Here is a 19,600-nt window from a genome sequence, read left to right on the forward strand (position 1 = left end):
GAAAAGATGACAAAGATTCACAAGGAGACAGAGATATCTACATAATCACAAATTAGAAACGAAGAGGGATAAAAATCCATCTGAAGCCCTTCCATTTGAGCCCCATATTCAAATTTGCCTTATACCTGTGACTGACACCTCCTCCTCCTCTGTGTGAGAAGCAAAGAACATCTTTTCTTCTGAAATAACCATCTTCTTTGTATGTACAGCAGGTACTTTAAAGAGAGTATTTCACATTAGTATTTCTTTCTCCAGTTCAAGACATCAGATCAAATACATGGCTTGTTTAGACACAGAATGAGTGGGTTAATATGATAGCTTGACAACAAATTCAGTATTGACAAGAAAACAAATCACGTTTTGATCTATTGGGACAAACAATCCATGCAGCCTTTATCAAACATTATTAAATGGGAATCAAATAGACACAACTTCTTCACACATGATGTGGTGCTTTCCCAAATCCATTAGGGTTTATTCATATAAATGAGGGGATGAGGAATATTATATGGAATGGAATGCATGGCACAGTAAAGTTAGAAGACTACTGATTAAACACAAATCCTTCTTTAATTAAAAAAAAATTATGTAATTTTAAAGTGATACTAAAAACAAAGATATTATTTACTTAAATTATATAAATGTGCAATATAAAATGTATATGATATATATAATATGTCTTTATTTTGGTGATTTTAGATTTGTGAGTTGTTCAGTAATATATGTATACATATTCATACACATAAATAAAAATGTTTAAAACTTGTAGCTGAAAGACAAAGATGTATACCTTTCACTTCAATAACTTCTTCCTGCACTGGAGTCCGAGAAGGTTTTTGTGGAACAATCTTCTTAGAAACCTCGGGTACTTAAAAATATGTACAAATATATTTGTATTGTGAAGAATACTGCTTTGCACAAAATTTTAAAATATCTTAGTTTAGATGACTATATAAATAACTAACATGTGACTATATATCAGTAAACAATTACTTGTGTACATGGTACTAGAAATGTTTTAAATGATAATACCTTTGGTGACTTGAACTTCTTCCATTCTTCGAGAAGTCTTTTCAATTTTTTCAACTACGGGCTTCTTTACAACTGCAAGCATTTTAAAAAAATTGCAGTACTTTTAGAATTTCTATTAAAATAGACTCTCTCCTTTTCTCTCATTTTTTAAAGAGAGACAAGTTTGTTGCACTGTACTTTAAGTACAAGCTTCTGTACTTCAAGTATTTTGGTTACTTTTTATTTTATATTTACCACAACAATCTTTTTATCATCATTTTACATTTGAATTAAATGAAGTAGGTAGATATTCTTAGAAAAAAAATCACTGATACAATGAAGCTTCCAGAAGAAGTTGTGCCTATTGGATTGAACTGGTGATTCATACATTTTTGCCCAGCAAGCCATGATAATGACGTCAATGATGTGATCTATTTAAATAATTCCAATTACATACCTTTAGGAGGTGGTACTTCTTTCTTTTCCGGTACTTTTTCTGGAATTTTCCTCTCACGTGATTCTTTAACAAAAACACAGTAATAAGGGGTGCTTGAATAGGTTAAGTTCTAATAGATTGTATCAATTGGCAAATTATATAAGTTAAGAATCATATACAACTGTGTAAATTATTGTATTTGGCATCTTTATTGCTAACAGGCTTACTCATGCTGGATTTAGAAGCAGGATCAAGCAGAGATGCAGTGAGGCAGTGAAACTAAAACTTGAACCTCTGCATTAGAAAAGAGCACTTGGAATTCAGTCTTAGTAATACGATTAAATGATTCAACTTACAATATCAAAGCATGAAAGTAACTGCAGAAAATGATGCTGATGCTTTTAAAGATTTTAAAGATTTCTAACTTTAAAAAATAGAGGGCTTCCCTAGTGGCGCAGTGGTTGAGAGTCCGCCTGCCAATGCAGGGGACACGGGTATGTGCCTCGGTCCGGGAAGATCCCACATGCCGCGGAGCGGCTGGGCCCGTGAGCCATGGCCACTGGGCCTGCGCGTCCGGAGCCTGTGCTCCGCAACGGGAGAGGCCACAACAGTGAGAGGCCCGCGTACCGCAAAAAAAAAAAAAAAAAAAAAAAAAGGAAATGGTGATTTCATCTATTTCATATCCATTGCAAATCAGGTTAATAACCTTGAAAATATAAAGAACTGGGCAAAAAGTGAGGAAAAGAGAAAAAAGTCACCCAAATAATACATACCTTCATAAGCCTCCTCTTGAACTTGGATGACTTCTCTTTCTTGGTAAGTCTCCTCCCACTCTTCCTCACCTTCCTCATAACCTTCTTCCCTTTCGTAGTATTCTTGCCCTTCTTCAAAATCTTCTTCCCATTCCTCATGAACTTCCCTTTTAGCTTCTACCTGGGTCTCTTCATAGTCTTCATCTGGTTCCTCATAGTAAGGTTCTTCATATGGCTCCGTGTATGGTTCTACCTCTAGTTCATCATAAGGTTCTTCCAAAGATTCTATGTAAACTTTCTCCTCCTCGTAGACCGCTTGCTTCTTCTCATACACAGCTTCTTTTTCTTCCTGAACCTCTTTCTTTCTGGTTATGGTCATTATTTTCACTTCTTCAGCCTTGGAGGATACATCAATCACTTCAGGAGCTAAAATAAATAAATTAATTAATTTAAAAAGATAATATTAGCATGTCAATTATATCCATACAATTACTTCATGACATGAAAGTCTCTGTAGTCAAGCAATATCAGTATCTGAGATCTCAGCCTTATATTGATCATTTACGTTCTCTTTGTGTTGGTTCTGTTTAAATTTTTGTTGATTATGGAACACAGTCAGGAGGGTCAAGAGACACTCTACTCTTAAGCTGAGGATTTTTCTGGTGTGAAGAAAATGGCATTCAGTAAATATTATCAAATGAACACATCTTCCATTGTTTCATGGGAGCTCCAGTTTGCAAAACCCTTAGTTTTTTTTTCCCCATGGAATATCTTAATATTTGATCATTTTGTGGAATTTATTTTTAATATTTCTGCAGTTACTTAAATTCCAAACTATTCTTTCAAAAACAGTACTAATTTTAAAGCTATATTTTTGACTATCAAATATAACTTTTTAGTCAGATTGATAAAGACAATATTTAACATCATGTTAAACATGATGTTAAATGATGTTAACATGATGTTAAACCAAATCAATTAGTTGCTTTCATATGACAACTTTAAAAATATTAAGGCTAACATTATTCATATGATCCTTAACATTTGTGTTAGCTACAGTTGAAACAATAAGGGATCCCCTCCCTTTCTAGCCCTCACCACTTCTTTCCCTGAGTCCACTGCACTGAGGCTGCATAAACATTTGCCTGGGTTTTTCTTTCCTGGAATTCGACCAGTATGAAGTAACCATCATTTCCACTGCTAATTTTACTGTAGCAGAGGAGACTCTACAACTTTATAGTAAGTTGGAAGACTGATACATAAAATAAGAATACCACGCAGAGATGCAAATCTCAGAAATAAATAGAATGAAATATTTACCTTCTGCTGGAATTAAGACAGTAGGAGGTGGGGGCTTCTTGGCAACCTCTGGAACTTTGAAAACATAAAATACATGTTTATCTTTAGACTATAAGTTTTTTAATGCTTACTAATCCTGTATACCCTTGTTAGCCATTTGTATGATCTGTGACTATTACACATATATCAAATGCTTTTATAAGATCCAAATTTAGCTCACCAGAAATTCTACGCAATGCCATGTTAACAAAAACGCAGGAAGGCTGAAATTTTATTCTAGTTTATGTTGATTTAAAACAATTTAAATTAACATGAAACATAAAGAGAATATTCAGTATGTCTGATGCTAAAAATAATGCATGTTTAATTTTTTCAGTGATTAACAATAAAGTTTGGGAAATAGCCATGCTTTTCTGAGATTCTTCTTATTCTATAACATCTCACAAATGACCACAAAAAAAAGTCTCAGAGATTTGTGCCCTATGCTCCTGGATTCTCCTTTTTTTAGGAGGTTGCTGTACTTTAATCTTAGCCAGATGGATAAAACTATTTGCTTAAATTTAGTTATCCCATCTTCTTCCTAAAAATTTTCCAGGATATAATAAAAATTTAAAGTAACTAAATTGATCCCCCTGCAAAAAGTTTTTTTTTTTCCCTGCAAGTATTGACATTTAGCTCAGGTGAACCAGGAAGGATGCTGAGTTGGGCTGCAGTGGCCACTTAAAATTAGTGCCAGCCCTTGACCTTCTGTTGGTGTGACTTGATCAAGACCAGCTGTTGGACCAGAGGGCAGTGCCTTCTTTAAATCACTATCCAGAGATAATGAGAACTCTCTGGTGTTGCCATTGGGTGCCATGGGTAGACATAGGTACAGGAGGATAGGGGAGGAAAAAAAGGGGAAAAGAAAGAAAGTTGAGAGAGAAAGTGAGGACTGAATCAAAGAAGAGGGTGAGGGTGAGTAAAGGAAGAGGTACCATTTTGTGAATTCACACTCTTAACCTTCCTCTATCCTCCACTATTTGGCTTTTAATTTTTTTAACCAAGAGAAAAGCAGTAAGACTGAATTTTGATTAATTATAATACCTTTAGGTGGTGGTGCCTCTTCTTTGGGCTTTGTGACAACTTTTTTAGCATCTTTCTTCACAGCTTTTTTGGTCACTAAAAAATGAGATGTCAGATGTAAATTTTACTAAAATATTTTCATGAAACTGGGAGGTTTATTGAAATTTTTTTAAAAATTTATTTTATTTATTTATTTTTGGCTGTGTTGGGTCTTCATTACTGTGCAAAGGCTTTCTCTAGCTGTGGTTCTCGGGCTTCTCCTTGCGGTGGCTTCTCTTATTGAGGAGCATGGGCTCTAGGCCTGCGGGCTCAGTAGTTGTGGTGCTCGGGCATAATTGCTCCACAGTATGTGGGATCTTCCCAGACCAGGGATTGAACCCGTGTCCCCTGCATTGGCAGGCAGATTCTTAACCACTGCACCACAAGGGAAGTCCTGAAATATATATATATATTTTAATATGTTTTGATGGTAACAAGAGATTCTGCACATTATTGCAAGATATCTTTTTCAGAAAGATCTTGGACTAGAAAGCAGAACAATTTTTTTTGGAGGGAGATAGAATATGAAGGGCGATCTTACATCTTCACTGATTTTATGCCTGCTTAAAGTTTTCAAACATCTAGAGTAGACCCAAGTGATATCATAAATAGAAGAGGTACACCTTTTCATCTTCATTTCACTTAGGTAAGAACACTTTATATTTTTCAGGAAAAAGAATAACAAGTGAATTAGTAAAATTAAAGTCCCACCTATGCTATATTGTGGAAGTTTTCTTTTGTCATTGCTGACATTATACCTTGATCCTGGGCCCTGATCGTAACTTGATTATGGCTCCTAGTATTCATGAATAAATAACACTTTTGAATTTTTAAAGTTTGATTTAATTTCTCAAGTTTCCCAGTGGGCATTCAAACTTAAGTCATGTTGACAGTAACACTCAAATCATAAATCATTCATTAAGATAAATTATTATTCCTGACAACAAATATAAGTGGAGATCTATTTTATGATTTTTGATTCTTATTCATTTTTGCTATCATAAGTAGGTGAAATATAGTTAATTATGTTCATATAAATTATAAAAATGCTTTTCTTTGTTATTGAGATTGTAGTAGTCATAAAACTGGAAGTGTTTTTTGGTTTTGTTTTTAACTGAATTTCCCCTGAGGCTGGCTGAAAACTAGCTCAAGCTTTTGACACCAATTGTAGTAGATATTAGGGAACTAGCATGTCAAACCATAGAAACTACTACAGTAATGGTGGCTTGGCTTTGGAAAAATGTGACTTTGACATGCAGAATTTTTTCCTGATGATGCTGGGAGAATTCTGACAGCAATTCTGAACTCCCAGAACTCTACAAAGTCCCAGGCAGCCTGCTGACTGATCAGTTGAGCAGTTTGGGGGCACAAATAGTACAATTTATCTACTGAAATATTTGAGAAGGACAATTTCCTGGCACACTCATGAGTTTATTGGAGAGTTCTTTCCTTAGCTTAAAAAAATATACAAAATATCAAAGATATTCTAAATCATATTTTTATAACAAAATAGTGAATTATAGCATAGTTAACAGTGTAATTGGGAAAAACACAATCTATAATTTTAAGTCTGACTATACACTAGTATTTTTTATTTCTATAAGTTTCACTAGAATTTGACTGTATTATTTTATTGCTTTATGTAGTAGTTAGGAAAATATGAAATGTGAAATCAGTTTGCCATTAATGCTTAAGTGATTCCTTTAAAATAAAATATTTTAATATTAAGCATCATATTTTTTTTTCTGATGATTTTCAGACTTTTAGGCACATGTCTTACATATTTAGTTAATACTTAAGAGCATATAATTTACATTTTGAAAGGCAATTCAAACTGCTGACCACTAGAGGGCCAACATGTTGCGTTAAATGACATTTTCCAGGTCTGTAATAGTTCTATATTTTGACATTTAGGTAGATAACATATAATACCTTCAATACGTTTTGCTGGTGGTTTCTTTTCTTCAGGTGATGGTAGCAACAGGGGGATGGGAGGAACTGCCGTAGGAGGAATTTCTGAAGAAAATAAATGCCATCGTAAGTAACATACTTTGGTTTCTTATTTTGTGTGAAATATGATGAAAAGTCTCATGCATTTCTTTCAGTACTTCAAAGGTGTTATAGCAGCAATTCAACAATCAGAACAAACAAAATTAGCATCTATTTATAATTGTAACTACTCTTTTGCTTTGATTTTTAACTACACAGTGAAGAATATGATGAGAGAATTTGTTCTTGCTGTATGCTATGGTTTGGCATTGGTAACTTCCTAGTGGTAGGATTCTGCAGCTTCAAGCCCAGGGGTCATGGTGCTGGATCTTACCTTCTGGTGGTACTGCTCTGATAGGCATGGTTGGAATTGGAACTCTGGAGTCAGGAATATCTGAAAAGGGACATTTAATAATGATAAGCACCGAGAGACTGAAAACACAGATATTTATTAGACAACTAAGATGTGTTTGACTGTCAGGCATTTCCAACAGCAGAATTTAACATATAGAAACAAAGATATTAAGATTCTTTTGTAGGCAGCCACACATGCAAATTTATTCCCTGAGAAAATTTGTTCTACGGCCAAACTTGATCCTAGATATCAGCTGAATGTGACCTCATTATCTCTAATTTCCCAAACTCACAAAGCCTAACATTGGTATTATTTTACTGAAAATAATTTTACTGAATAATATTTTACTGAAAAAAAGAAATAATATTTTTAGACATGTTAGTTTGGCTTCTATCATTTACAAAATTACACTGAATGTATTGTAAGGATTGATTCTTTTTTTTTTTTTTTTTACTTACCAGGAGGCTTCATCTCAAGTTTGATTTCTGCAAAAGAAAAAAAAATGATATTTTAAAAAATTTAGAATTGTCTTGGCAGGCTACTTTGTTTCCAAGATTGCACTGTGATTTGAATGGGGTGTTTTCTGACCTTTGGTTGTTAAGTACAGCTCTGCTGTGCTTCTTGCTTCACCTCTGGGCTCCAGTCGAGCAATTACTGAATAGACACCTAAGGAAAAAATCATGAAACGTTTGCTTTCTGATATGTTTGTAAATAATGCTTCTTTATTTAAATATAGTATTTATTTATATTTCTCTTTCCTAAAAGAAGTAATCTAGATAGAACTACAGAGTATAAGTGTAAACTAGAGTAGAAATAAATAAAGCAGGCAAAATTGAAATTATATAGTCACAGGGACACTGTCAATTAAGTTACCTTCATCATCTGGGGTCACGTTGTGGATGGTCATATAATGGCAGCGACCGTCATTCCTGAAGTTGTATTTCTGGCTCTCCATCAGTTCTGTTGGTCCTTTGTACCACGTTACAATGGCATCATCGAAGGACACTTCACACTCAAAGGTGGCAGACTGATGCTCACTAACCACAATGTTCTGTATGCGCTTCGTAAACTGAATTGGTTCAGCTGTTTAAGTACAAAAAGAGTTCAAATTTAGATTGTTTGGGGAGGAATTTCTTTCACTGTGCTTTCCCCACAGATGTTTAAAGTCTCTTATCTTTTTATCCGATTGGAAAATAGCAGAAAAAGGCAGAAAAGATAAAACAAGAAGAAAGTGCACTTCTTTGCATCAGTAACAAAAAATTATCCCAATACTCAAGTGTATTCCTACAGGATCAATGTGGGAAAGTTTAAAGAAATCCCTGAAAGTCCTTACAATATTTACATGAAGGCAATAGTCAAGGGTGCTTATAACCCAAAAATAAAATTTAAACTTTAAAAATGTTAGTGAAGGGGCTTCCCTGGTGGCGCAGTGGTTGAGAGTCCGCCTGCCGATGCAGGGGACACGGGTTCGTGCCCCGGTCCGGGAAGATCCCACATGCCGCAGAGCGGCTGGGCCCGTGAGCCATGGCCGCTGAGCCTGCGCGTCCGGAGCCTGTGCTCCACAACGGGAGAAGGCCACAACAGTGAGAGGCCCGCGTTACCGCAAAAAAAAAAAAAAAAAAAAAAAAAAAATGTTAGTGAAATGGGGGCTTCAAAATAAAGGGAACATAAACTTAAATTTTTACCATATACTTCTCATTCCCCTTTGAAATTCTTTCTTTCCTCTGTAAAATAATTCTGCTATTCAGGATCTAGAATTGTTTATTTTTTGGCTTGTATAACTTTCCCTGTTAAAATAATTTCAAACTCAGTAGGAAATCTGCACTTCTAAATTTCAAAGGATTCATTTTGAAGAGTTCTGAAACCTGCTTTGCAAGCACCGGTGGGCAGGCATGAAGTCCACCCACTGGGAATGGCAGGGTATGTATCAAGAGAATAGGCTGGCATGGAGGTCCTTCTGCAAAATTTTATCTGGAAGGCTGGAATTCAACGTACAGAAGTATCATGAATAGCTTAGAGGTCATATGTACTCTGGTGAGCTTTTCTTTGAAGGATCACATAAAAGGAGGCAATTATTTAAAAAATGATAAGTGGTTTCAACTGGATCCTTTAAATGAAAAAATGATTTAAAATTTCTGAACTTTACAATACAACCAGGCCTTGATATCCACCGTAAAGCAAGTCAGAGATGTTGAAATGCTATGTAAATAAGTCACATAGTTATTTCAACAGCTAAAAACGGCAACGTCTGGAAGTAGAGTCCATGATTAGAGCTAAATGTTGCTGAAGACAGTCTAAAGGTGTAGGTCTTTAGGAAATAAATACTGTTGCTCCTAAGTCCTAGGATTCCACTTCATTTCAGAGATCCAGAGGTTGGAATATGATCTTCCTATGAAATAATTATTTTTGAAAAATAGCTGCTAATCACACATCACATATGTTGTTAGTTTTATCTATAAAGTTCCATACAGATAGAGTCAAATTGATTCCTGTAAACAAAATGTCAGCTCCTAGCCGAGATCCTCAAGATACATAGCCATGAAATCTGGTCCTTTCTAAGATTTATTTCTAGAATTCAAAATCATGGATGTGAAAATTATGGCATTTAATAGAATTGTAAAAAATTACTGAATTTAGCATAATTATGAAATTTAACAGAAATAAGTGGTAGAAAGCCAAGTCATGGTTTAGACTGAAATCTACTTCAGGTCAAAAAGAACTACGCAACAGAATCGGCACTTATGTGAATACTTCCGTTTTGATTTCAAATGGATTTTGAGACGCGAGTGAATGCTATGAGTATGTGTGTTGGGAAATGAGACCACACAAGCGCTTTAAGATACATGTGATGGCAGGGTTGCAGGGGTCCTGCACAACATTTGCCACTGACTGATGCTGTGATAACTCTAGCCACAGTCTTTCACCCACCTTCAATTCTTAGCTCTGCTGAAGTTTCAAGGTCTCCGTATTTGCAGGTGTACTGACCCTGGTCCTCCGCTCGAACATCCGCAATGGTCAGCTTATGGACTTTGTGCTCCACTTCTGTTTTATATCTACCTTGGGGTTTAAGTATTCTGCCATTTCTGAACCATTCGGATTTTACATTTGGCACAGAAAACTGGCAAGTCATGGTACAAGTCTGGCCTTCTTTCAAAGTAACATCCTGAAGATGCCGTTCCCAGGCAGGCTCTGTGGGTATGATACAATATACATTTTGTATGATATCACATGTGATATACTCAGTAGTAAATTCATCTCACAAGTTTTTAAAAAATAATAAAACTCTTTTTCCTTACCAATTACAGTTAGTTTAGCACTAGCGATGTGTGGACCACACACCAATCTATAATTGCCCTGATCTTTAAGTTGACAGTTTTTGACTCTGAGTGTATGTTGATCACCATCAATGCTTATTTCAAATTTATCACTGGGTTCCAGTTTTTCAGTCCCTTTGTACCATGAAAGCTTGATTTCTGGATAATTAATCTTAATGTCAATTTCAAACACAGCATCATTATCTTTCAAAACTGTCTGATTTTCAATGTCCTTGATCAAAGTGACGGGCTAGGAGAATAAAGAATTAAAATGCATTAGTCACTCCTTCCCTTGTAATTCCCAATAATAATTTGTTCATTTTGTGATCAGCATAATTCATTTTACCTCTGTCTGTGACAGCCTTTGCTGAATAAATGATACAAGTTCCTCAAATTCCTTTTCTTCCTTCTCTGACTTCTCTATTTCCTCAATTTCCTAGGGAGAAAAAAAGCATAAGTATTACATATGGAATAAAATTTGAATTAGAGGGTGAATGATTATATTTAACTTCCATTTTTGATGCTACTTAGGTTATATTAACTGATCTTATACAACCGTAGGGTTCTGGAAACTCAAAAGGTGTATGTTAGATGTTTCAAGTGTGAATTTTTAAAGATGATACTATATACAAAAGATCATACCAATCTATGTGTCTCTTCTACTTGACTTTGCTTTAGCATTTCAAATGCTTGAAGAAGACCCCGGAAGTCAGTGATTCCATACATGCGGGCATATTTTTCATATTCTTTTGGATCAATATTTTTGAGAAGTTCCATGATATCAATTTCCTCTTCTTCCCCAGCTCCTTTCTTTAAGGCTGGAGTCCTAAGTGAAATAAGAAATAAACATGAATCACCTGTCTTCTACTTATTTTGAATTGTCTATCATCATTCAAAGATTATAAATGTAATAAAATTTTTTTCACAAAGGAATAGTTTTGTGTCCTTTATTTAAGAACAACTAATTATACCATGTTAACTGTGAAACAAACAAACAAACAAAATTGTGGGTTTGGAGGTGGAGTGGATTAAGATCAGACTATAGTTACAAAGTATGGAAATTCGATCAAAGAGTTTAAGAAAGGATAACAAAAATATTTTTGTAAGCTTTACAACAAAAGAGGCTAATGAAAGAAATATAAGGAAAAATAATAATAGCCATGGAAAGCATCAATAAAGAATACATATATCATGAGGAAAATATGTAGAAATTAAATGTTGATTAATTGATTAACAGTGATGTTGAAACATAATTGGTTTTGAAATTATTGGCAATTATGGAAAATGTTTAAAATGGTTGATCTAGAAAGCCATTCAGAGCAAGAGAAATTACACACAGAAACAAAAATTTCATGCCTAGACACACAGGTTCCTCTACAGGCCATTTCCTTTGTTCAAAATTTTAATAAAAATTCACCTCATTCTCAAAATTTTCTCAAGATTATTCAGAAATTGATGTTAATGCACCACTAACTTCCACTCAAATACTGTGTATTTGCTTATCTGTTTCTGTTAAAATGTCTACATGCTAATGTTCTTTCACAGTCTGAATCTTGGAGGGGATGGTTCACGAATGGAACATTACCTTGCATGGTATTTTATTGAACTTACTTTTTCAGCATTGCTCTAAGATCTCCTTCAATTTTCTCTTGTTGCTTCCTTTCATCCACCTGTAGATTAACATTACTTTCAATTTCACCATGCTTGTTAAATGCGACACATCGGTATAATCCAGAATCAGTTTTTGTGGTGCCTCTGATCTCCAGCTTTGCTTCATCGCCTTTCTGGTAGATAAAAATTCGACCTCCTTGGTTCAATTGTCTCCACTTCCCTTTTGTCCACTTAACATCTGGAACTGGATCACCTCCAACTTTCGCAATGAATGTTGCAGTGGTTTCTAAGGAACAATGAAAACAAATCAATAAAAATTTAGTTTTCCAAAACCAGTTTTTCTGAAATGAAATCAGCAGTAAAATGTACAAGATAGATGAAGATGTAATTTTCATGAAGTACTTACTTTCTACAACTCTCATACTCTGAGGTTCTGATATGAAGAAGAGTTTTCCATCTACTGCTGCTTTCTTAGCTGCTGGGATGGCAGCTGGTTTGTCTAAAAAAACACGTTTACATTTTTTTTTTTTTTTAAATCACAATTACCTTCAAATTGTAATAAATAATTTCCTTTGAAAAACAGGCTTTAAGAATTTGGCAATGTCACAAATATTACATATTCTATATGAGAGTGGATTATAGAAGACAAAGCAGTTTCATAGACATTTATAACTAGTTGTAGCTATTACATGCAGAATGAACTGCAATCACATTAATAGCATCAAGTTTTATATTTCTCAACTTGGTTTTATTATATAGATTTCCTTTAGGGATATGATATCAGGCTACCTTATGTCACATTATTATAGGGTCATTTTTGGAACTCCACTTACTTACATCCTTTTGGATATGGTGAAAAAAAGGTCAAGAAGTGTGATGGTGAACTTGGGGTACTTTCAGAAAATTTTGTGTGGAAATTATTGTCACTAAATTACCTAATATTTCAATTATAATAAGGAGACTATAAATTGCAAATGAGCAGTAACTAATTCTAAAAATCTAATTCCATTCTTACTTAAATTGTAATAAGCAAATAAACACAAGCAGTTGACTTAATCCAAATAATAGTTTTGAGGTGTCTGTACCTTTAACGGTCACTTTTGATTTGCAAGTGTCACTTCCAGCCACGTTTGAAGCTTTACACACATAATCTCCCGCGTCTGCTTTAGCCACATCCTTGAGTTCCAGCACAGCAGTCCCATTAGCAAAGCTGAAGTTGCATCTGTCTGAGGGCTTTATTTCCCTGCCCGCCTTCAACCACTGGATCCTGATTGGTTCTGATCCCTGGACGTGGCAGCTAAGCTGCACGATTTCTCCTTCACTAACTGTTACTGGAGTAGGGTGCTGATCAAACACAGGTGGCTTCTTAGGTGCTAGAATCAGAAAGGGATTTTCATGAGGAACATTAAAAACAAAAAAATATTAAACTCCAGAAAAGAAACAAGTTGTGCCTCTAACAGGTAGCACTGGTTGCTATGATAGAACTGAATCATGTGTCTTTGTCTCTGAAAGCAATAGTTACATGTGTTGGATTTTATAAATAGAAAAAGGTTTAAAAACAAGCAAAGAACAGATGTCATGCTGCCCATGAATTACCCAAGCATCTGTGTTTTGCAAACATTAGGCACTGCAAACACTGCACTGGCCGTTCCTATAAATTTCGATGTCATATAGTACACTGTTGATTCTCTCAAACCTGCATGCAGCTGTATTTTCACTGAACCCTAAAAACGAAGGACCTGTTGGAGAACTCTGCTCATGATATACAACGTTTGCTACCCTCTGGGAAAGAAAGCCAACATTTGAGTAACCATGAGCCCACATGTTAATATGTGATTTTCTCTTATGATCATCTTTAGCTATTATATGCAGCTACGGTAGCATTTAAAATCCAACCTTTGCCCAAAGGAATGAGGCATTGAAACTCAGTGCTCAACTGAAAACCAGTGAAGAAGATATCAGTAACATGATGGGAAGGCCACGTATAGCTTGGTGTTATGTAATGATTTTATTGAATGGTTCTGAGACCTACATATAACGAAAATAAGCAATATTCATGATTGCAAAGATGAAAACTTCTGATATCTATTCATTTTTAAACTCTATGGATAAAAAGCCTCAGAATTCTATAGAAAGTATTTACTCAATGTAAAACCATCATGAATGTAAAAAAGCCACTGCTAAGCACACATTCTTCATTTAACTAAATGTTTTTAAAGTCAAACGCATTTAAGTACTATTAAGTGAGCGATGAAATTAGAATTATAAAAAGTTAACTCAATGATATTCGCTTATTAGTAATATTAATCTATTGATGATATTAACCTACTGTCTACACCCTGACATGGCCAGCTAGATCATCAGAGTTGGTAATTAACTCCCAGCTGTTCAAAGAAGTTAGACTGTAAAGTGATTTTTATGAACTGCCTCATAATTATATGGATGAAACAAATGGGACCTAATGAAACTTAAAAGCTTTTGCACAGCAAAGGAAACCATAAACAAGACGAAAAGACAACCCTCAGAATGGGAGAAAATGTCTGCAAATGAAGCAACTGACAAAGGATTACTCTCCAAAATTTACAAGCAGCTCATGCAGCTCAATATCAAAAAAAACCACAATCCAATCCAAAAATGGGCAGAAGACCTAAATAGACATTTCTCCAAAGAAGATATACAGATTGCCAACAAACACATGAAAGGATACTCAACATCACTAATCATTAGAGAAATGCAAATCAAAACTACAATGAGGTATCACCTCACACCAGTCAGAATGGCCATCATCAAAAAAATCTACAAACGATAAATGCTGGAGAGGGTGTGGAGAAAAGGGAACCCTCTTGCACTGTTGGTGGGAATGTAAATTGATACAGCCACAATGGAGAACAGTATGGAGGTTCCTTAAAAAACTAAAAATAGAACTACCATACGGCCCAGCAATCCCACTACTAGGCATATACCCTGAGAAAACCATAATTCAAAAAGAGTCATGTACCACAATGTTCATTGCAGCTCTCTTTACAATAGTCAGGACATGGAAGCAACCTAAGTGTCCATCGACAGATGAATGGATAAAGAAGATGTGGCACATATATACAATGGAATACTACTCAGCCATAAAAAGAAACAAAATTGAGTTATTTGTAGTGAGGTGGATGGACCTAGAGTCTGTCTTACAGAGTGAAGTAAGTCAGAAAGAGAAAAACAAATACCATATGTTAACACATATATATGGAATCTAAAAAAAAAAAAAAAAAAGTTCTGACAAACCTAGGGGCAGGACGGGAATAAAGATGCCGACATAGAGAATGGACTTGAGGACACAGGGAGGGGGAAGGGTAAGCTGGGATGAAGTGACAGAGTGGCGTGGACATATATGCACTACCAAATGTAAAATAGCTAGCTAGTGGGAAGCAGCTACATAGCACAGGGAGATCCGCTCAGTGCTTTGTGACCACCTAGAGGGTTGGGATAGGGAAGGTGGGAGGGAGACACAAGAGGGAGGAGATATGGGGATATATATATGTGTATAGCTGATTCACTTTGTTATACAGCAGAAACTAACACACCATTGTAAAGCAATTATACTCCAATAAAGATGTTAAGAAAAAAAAAAAAAGAAAAAAAAATTATACGATGAAGCCATTATGGTTAGAGGATCAGTTTGAGAAGATCTCCTTAAACAATACAGTCTATTTCTTTGCCTCAAGCTATGACTGTGTATTCATAATGATATGCAACATCTTTCCACCCATTTTTTTTTCTTTCTGAGCAAATTTTACCCTTTTGTATGAGGTTAATATTCATTTACAGGCTAAAAGCTTTGGGCAATATGTATCAGACAATAATCCCTTAGAAATATCCTTAGAAAAGAGAATGTTTCAGAATGTGATAGAACTCATAATAAGCAAAGGTAATGCAATAGTCAATGATGAAAATTTTTAAAAATTTCAAAACAAATGTGCTTCATAAAAATTTTTATGTCACTTATGTATGAATTTCAAAGTAGACTTAGACTTCTAACTACCTGAGAGAATTTCGAGATGTGATTTACAAGCTAAGGTACAGTCCATTTTTTTTTTTTTTTTTTTTGTGGTATGTGGGCCTCCCACTGCTGCGGCCTCTCCCGTTGCGGAGCACAGGCTCCGGACGCGCAGGCCCAGCGGCCATGGCTCACGGGCCTAGCTGCTCCGCGGCATGTGGGATCTTCCCGGACCAGGGCACGAACCCGTGACCCCTGCATCGGCAGGCGGACTCTCAACCACTGCGCCACCAGGGAAGCCCCAGTCCATTTTTTATATGACACCTACTTTCCTGGGCCACGTAATTAAATTACAACTAATATATATTTTTTAGTAAACATATGTGGAATTGTGGCAAGCCAATTAAATAATATATATTCATATCTGTTATATTACTTGGTCGAGATGTCAGAAGAAACACACATGGCTGTCTAATAGGTAGTAAAGAAAAACACATCATACCAGGGACTCTGAAGGTGACTTACCTTTGATGACGACTGAAGATGTACACAGAGCAGAGCCTGCATCATTCGACACTTTGCACGTGTACAAACCAGCGTCGTCCATGCCTGCCTTCTTGACTTGCAGCAGAAGTGTGTTGTTCTTGAATGTGATTTCACAGTTAGACGTTGGATGGATCTCTACGTTATTTTTGTACCAAGCGACAGAAATAGGCTGGGAACCAGCAACAAGGCCCTCGAGTTTGAAAGAGTTCCTTTCTGTTTCTTCTACTGTCTCCGAGAGTTTTTTAGTGAAACTTGGTGGAATTAGCCGCTCTGTAAGAAAGTTCAAGGATATATGAAGTGGAATCCAGAAGTAAGTTATTAATAGGAGGCTTTTCAAGAAAGAAAAGTCATATTTTAAGTTCAAAGTCAATGGTGACCAACTGAATACAGCATATCACTGTAATGTTCCTAAACATTTTGGCCTCCTTCCACAAGCTTATTTTATTTTTAAATTAATTTTTTAAAAAATTTTACATTGGCATATAGTTGATTTACAATGTTGTGGGTTTTTTTCTTTTATTTTCACAAGCTTATTTTAAACTGTTCTCTGATTTATGGGATGGATGATAAGGATAACTTATGGTCATTTACAGAACCAGATACTTGTAAAAAAAAGAAAAAAGGGGGGGAAGGAGTGGTCTTAGGGTTATGTAGGATATATAAAAACTTAGAGAAATACAGATTTTAAAAGATCACTTTTCTCTAGAGGAACTTATTTCTTCTGAAACATTTTTATGTCAGTGGTTTAAAAATGTGCTAAATTTTATCTGTCCTAATACAACTGCACCCTTAGGATGTGATACACAAAGATACCTTTTATATTGAGCTGAGCCATGCAGGAGTCCTCTCCCACTTCATTGATAGCATAGCAAGTATACTGTCCAGAGTCTCCTTTGTGTACTTTCAGGATTGTCAGGTGGGCACTGTTCTCCAGATAACTAATCTGATAGTTTCCGCCACTTTGGATCTCTCTGTTGTCTTTGGCCCAGGTGAACTTTATTGGTTGTGTCCCAGTCACATGGCACTCAAAGTCCGCACTGTCTCCCACCACAGCATCCACAGGGGCAAGAGGGATGTCAAAGAAGGGCGGGTTCTTCCCCTCTGAGAGGAGAGCAGAAAGGCAAGGTTTCAGGCTCCATACCTGACCATCCCAGTTCACACAAATAATCCTCCCCTAATTTCAAATTTGGTCATACAAAATTTAATTACAGAAATAGAAATTTAAGAATCCACACACCTGTGAGAATGAGTCTGGCATTGGAAGAAGCAGAGCCTATAGGATTTGTAGCTGTGCAAGAATACTGGCCTGCAAAACTCCGATCTGTTTGAAAAATATTGAGAGTGGCTACATTATCTAAAAATGATGTTTGTACATTGGGGCCGTCTTTCAATGGCTTGCCATCTTTAAACCAAGACACCGAGATAGGTTCTGATCCACTGACAGCACACTCAAAAACAACTGGCAGCCCGACCGTTTCTTGAACATCTCTCAACTGTCGAGAAAACGACGGTGGAAGTTTTTCCTCTGTAGGAATGGAATTAAAGTAATGAATACTTCTGGACATTTTGAATTTACTGAATATTCTTCTCACAATTATTGTTATATAAATAATGGGATTCCTATAAAAATATCAGGAGGTATTCACATATCTTGAATTAACCTGGACTCAAAGAAAAGCAGGTAAATTTTTGGAGCAAAAGTTTTACTTTGATGCCACGCTGACGCATGGTAGGTGTAAAAATATGTAAGCCAACAGAGAAACTGATTGGCTTAAGGTACATCTCTGGCACGTAGCAGATTCTCTTACTTTTTAAGACTGCTTTCTAGCAATCTGCATGAGACACCCATAGGTGGAATTTTTAAAAATATGGTTACTCATTTTTCTGAAAGATTTAATTATAGAGACAAATGATGACATGATCCTTCCAACTGAAGATTTAGTCATTTTATCTCTCTCTGTAAAGGCGATCAAAAAAGATAAACTGCTAATTTGTAGGCAGAACTACTTAAGTAGAAAGTTTTGCATTTGGAAAGATTTTCCTAAAAAGAAGACCCTCGCCAGATATTTTAAATCTTGTTCAAAAGAAACACATTCATTCACTTAAAAAATATTGCAATCACCTTGAACAGTCAGGAAAGTTGATGAAGAAACTTCTCCCACACTGTTTTCAGCCCTGCAGATATATTCTCCACTGTCATTACTATCAACCTGGTTGAAAACCAGTGTAGCAACATTGTTCCTAAAATGCATTTTGTAGGTAGTCGTGGGTCTCAATTTCGTATCTCCTTTATACCAGGACACCCCAATTTCAGGGGTCCCAGCAAGTTGGCATTGCAAAGAGGCAGAATCTCCAATGGTCACCTTCACAGGCTCCAACTGCTTGACAAAATATGGTGGTTCTGCAGCCAAGAGAGACAACCAGTCATGAAGGAGACATGCCAGGATGGTTATTTGTATATAAAGATACAAATGTGCAATCGTAACAAACCTAGTATCAGGATTTGTGCTGAACAGGAGTCTTTCCCAGAAGCGTTTTCAATGTAGCAGTTGTACTGTCCTGCATCCTCCACTGTGCTGCTTGGAATTTCCAGGATTGCAGATTTTTCAGTTGTGGTTATATTACACCTCTGAGAAGGAGTTATATTTATGCCATTTTTCTTCCATGTAACTGAAATGGGAAGAGTTCCAGTATATGTGCCCTCTAGGATCAGGGGTTTTCCTTTCTCTAGGCTGTAATCATTGAGCTTCTTCACAAATTTGGCTGGGGCTGTAGCAGGCAAATTGAAAATATGAAATAAAGCACATACACACACAGATACAGGCACACCTATTACTTCACGTATATTAATTGTAAAAATGCAGAATGGCAGTCAAACAAACCTTTTACATATAGATGTGTTGTACAAGAAGCTTTGCCAGCTTCATTACTAATGATGCAGGTATATTCTCCACTTTGTGATGTATCTACATCAAACAGCTCCAGTTCAGCAACTGAATCCTCCAAAGACACATTACATCTGTCCCCTGGTACTAGTTCACTGCTACCCTTGAACCAGCTGACACTCAACGGGGGTGTTCCTTTTACAAGGCTTGTGAAAGTTACATTTGTTCCAGTTAAAACATCCACGGGATCAGGTTTCTGAACAAAAGATGGTGGTTCTAAACAAAAAAGCACATACATACCGAAAAAAGTTGACTA

The 19,600-nt window shown here is 35.9% G+C and overlaps 1 protein-coding gene across 1 annotated transcript in view; it reads right to left on the reverse strand.

Annotated features, from left to right (window-relative positions):
* TTN (titin) overlaps positions 1 to 19,600 on the reverse strand; it is a 283,596-nt gene that overhangs the window by 164,320 nt on the left and 99,676 nt on the right. Inside the window, exons 92-116 of the mRNA XM_067026386.1 lie at positions 19,282 to 19,560; positions 18,890 to 19,168; positions 18,522 to 18,800; positions 17,637 to 17,924; positions 17,213 to 17,500; positions 16,379 to 16,669; positions 12,954 to 13,241; positions 12,275 to 12,367; positions 11,869 to 12,154; positions 10,900 to 11,083; positions 10,604 to 10,693; positions 10,240 to 10,507; positions 9,872 to 10,132; positions 7,817 to 8,026; positions 7,532 to 7,609; positions 7,402 to 7,428; positions 6,923 to 6,982; positions 6,532 to 6,615; positions 4,582 to 4,656; positions 3,520 to 3,573; positions 2,221 to 2,625; positions 1,469 to 1,531; positions 1,033 to 1,104; positions 791 to 868; positions 126 to 215 (exon numbers count right to left, since the gene is read on the reverse strand). Of these exons, the coding sequence (XP_066882487.1) occupies positions 126 to 215; positions 791 to 868; positions 1,033 to 1,104; positions 1,469 to 1,531; positions 2,221 to 2,625; positions 3,520 to 3,573; positions 4,582 to 4,656; positions 6,532 to 6,615; positions 6,923 to 6,982; positions 7,402 to 7,428; positions 7,532 to 7,609; positions 7,817 to 8,026; positions 9,872 to 10,132; positions 10,240 to 10,507; positions 10,604 to 10,693; positions 10,900 to 11,083; positions 11,869 to 12,154; positions 12,275 to 12,367; positions 12,954 to 13,241; positions 16,379 to 16,669; positions 17,213 to 17,500; positions 17,637 to 17,924; positions 18,522 to 18,800; positions 18,890 to 19,168; positions 19,282 to 19,560 (4,470 nt within the window). The remainder of the gene's footprint in view (positions 1 to 125; positions 216 to 790; positions 869 to 1,032; positions 1,105 to 1,468; positions 1,532 to 2,220; positions 2,626 to 3,519; positions 3,574 to 4,581; positions 4,657 to 6,531; positions 6,616 to 6,922; positions 6,983 to 7,401; positions 7,429 to 7,531; positions 7,610 to 7,816; positions 8,027 to 9,871; positions 10,133 to 10,239; positions 10,508 to 10,603; positions 10,694 to 10,899; positions 11,084 to 11,868; positions 12,155 to 12,274; positions 12,368 to 12,953; positions 13,242 to 16,378; positions 16,670 to 17,212; positions 17,501 to 17,636; positions 17,925 to 18,521; positions 18,801 to 18,889; positions 19,169 to 19,281; positions 19,561 to 19,600) is intronic.

Source organism: Kogia breviceps, chromosome 2 (genome assembly GCF_026419965.1).
Source record: "Kogia breviceps isolate mKogBre1 chromosome 2, mKogBre1 haplotype 1, whole genome shotgun sequence".
NCBI classification, from domain to species: Eukaryota; Metazoa; Chordata; class Mammalia; order Artiodactyla; family Physeteridae; genus Kogia; species Kogia breviceps.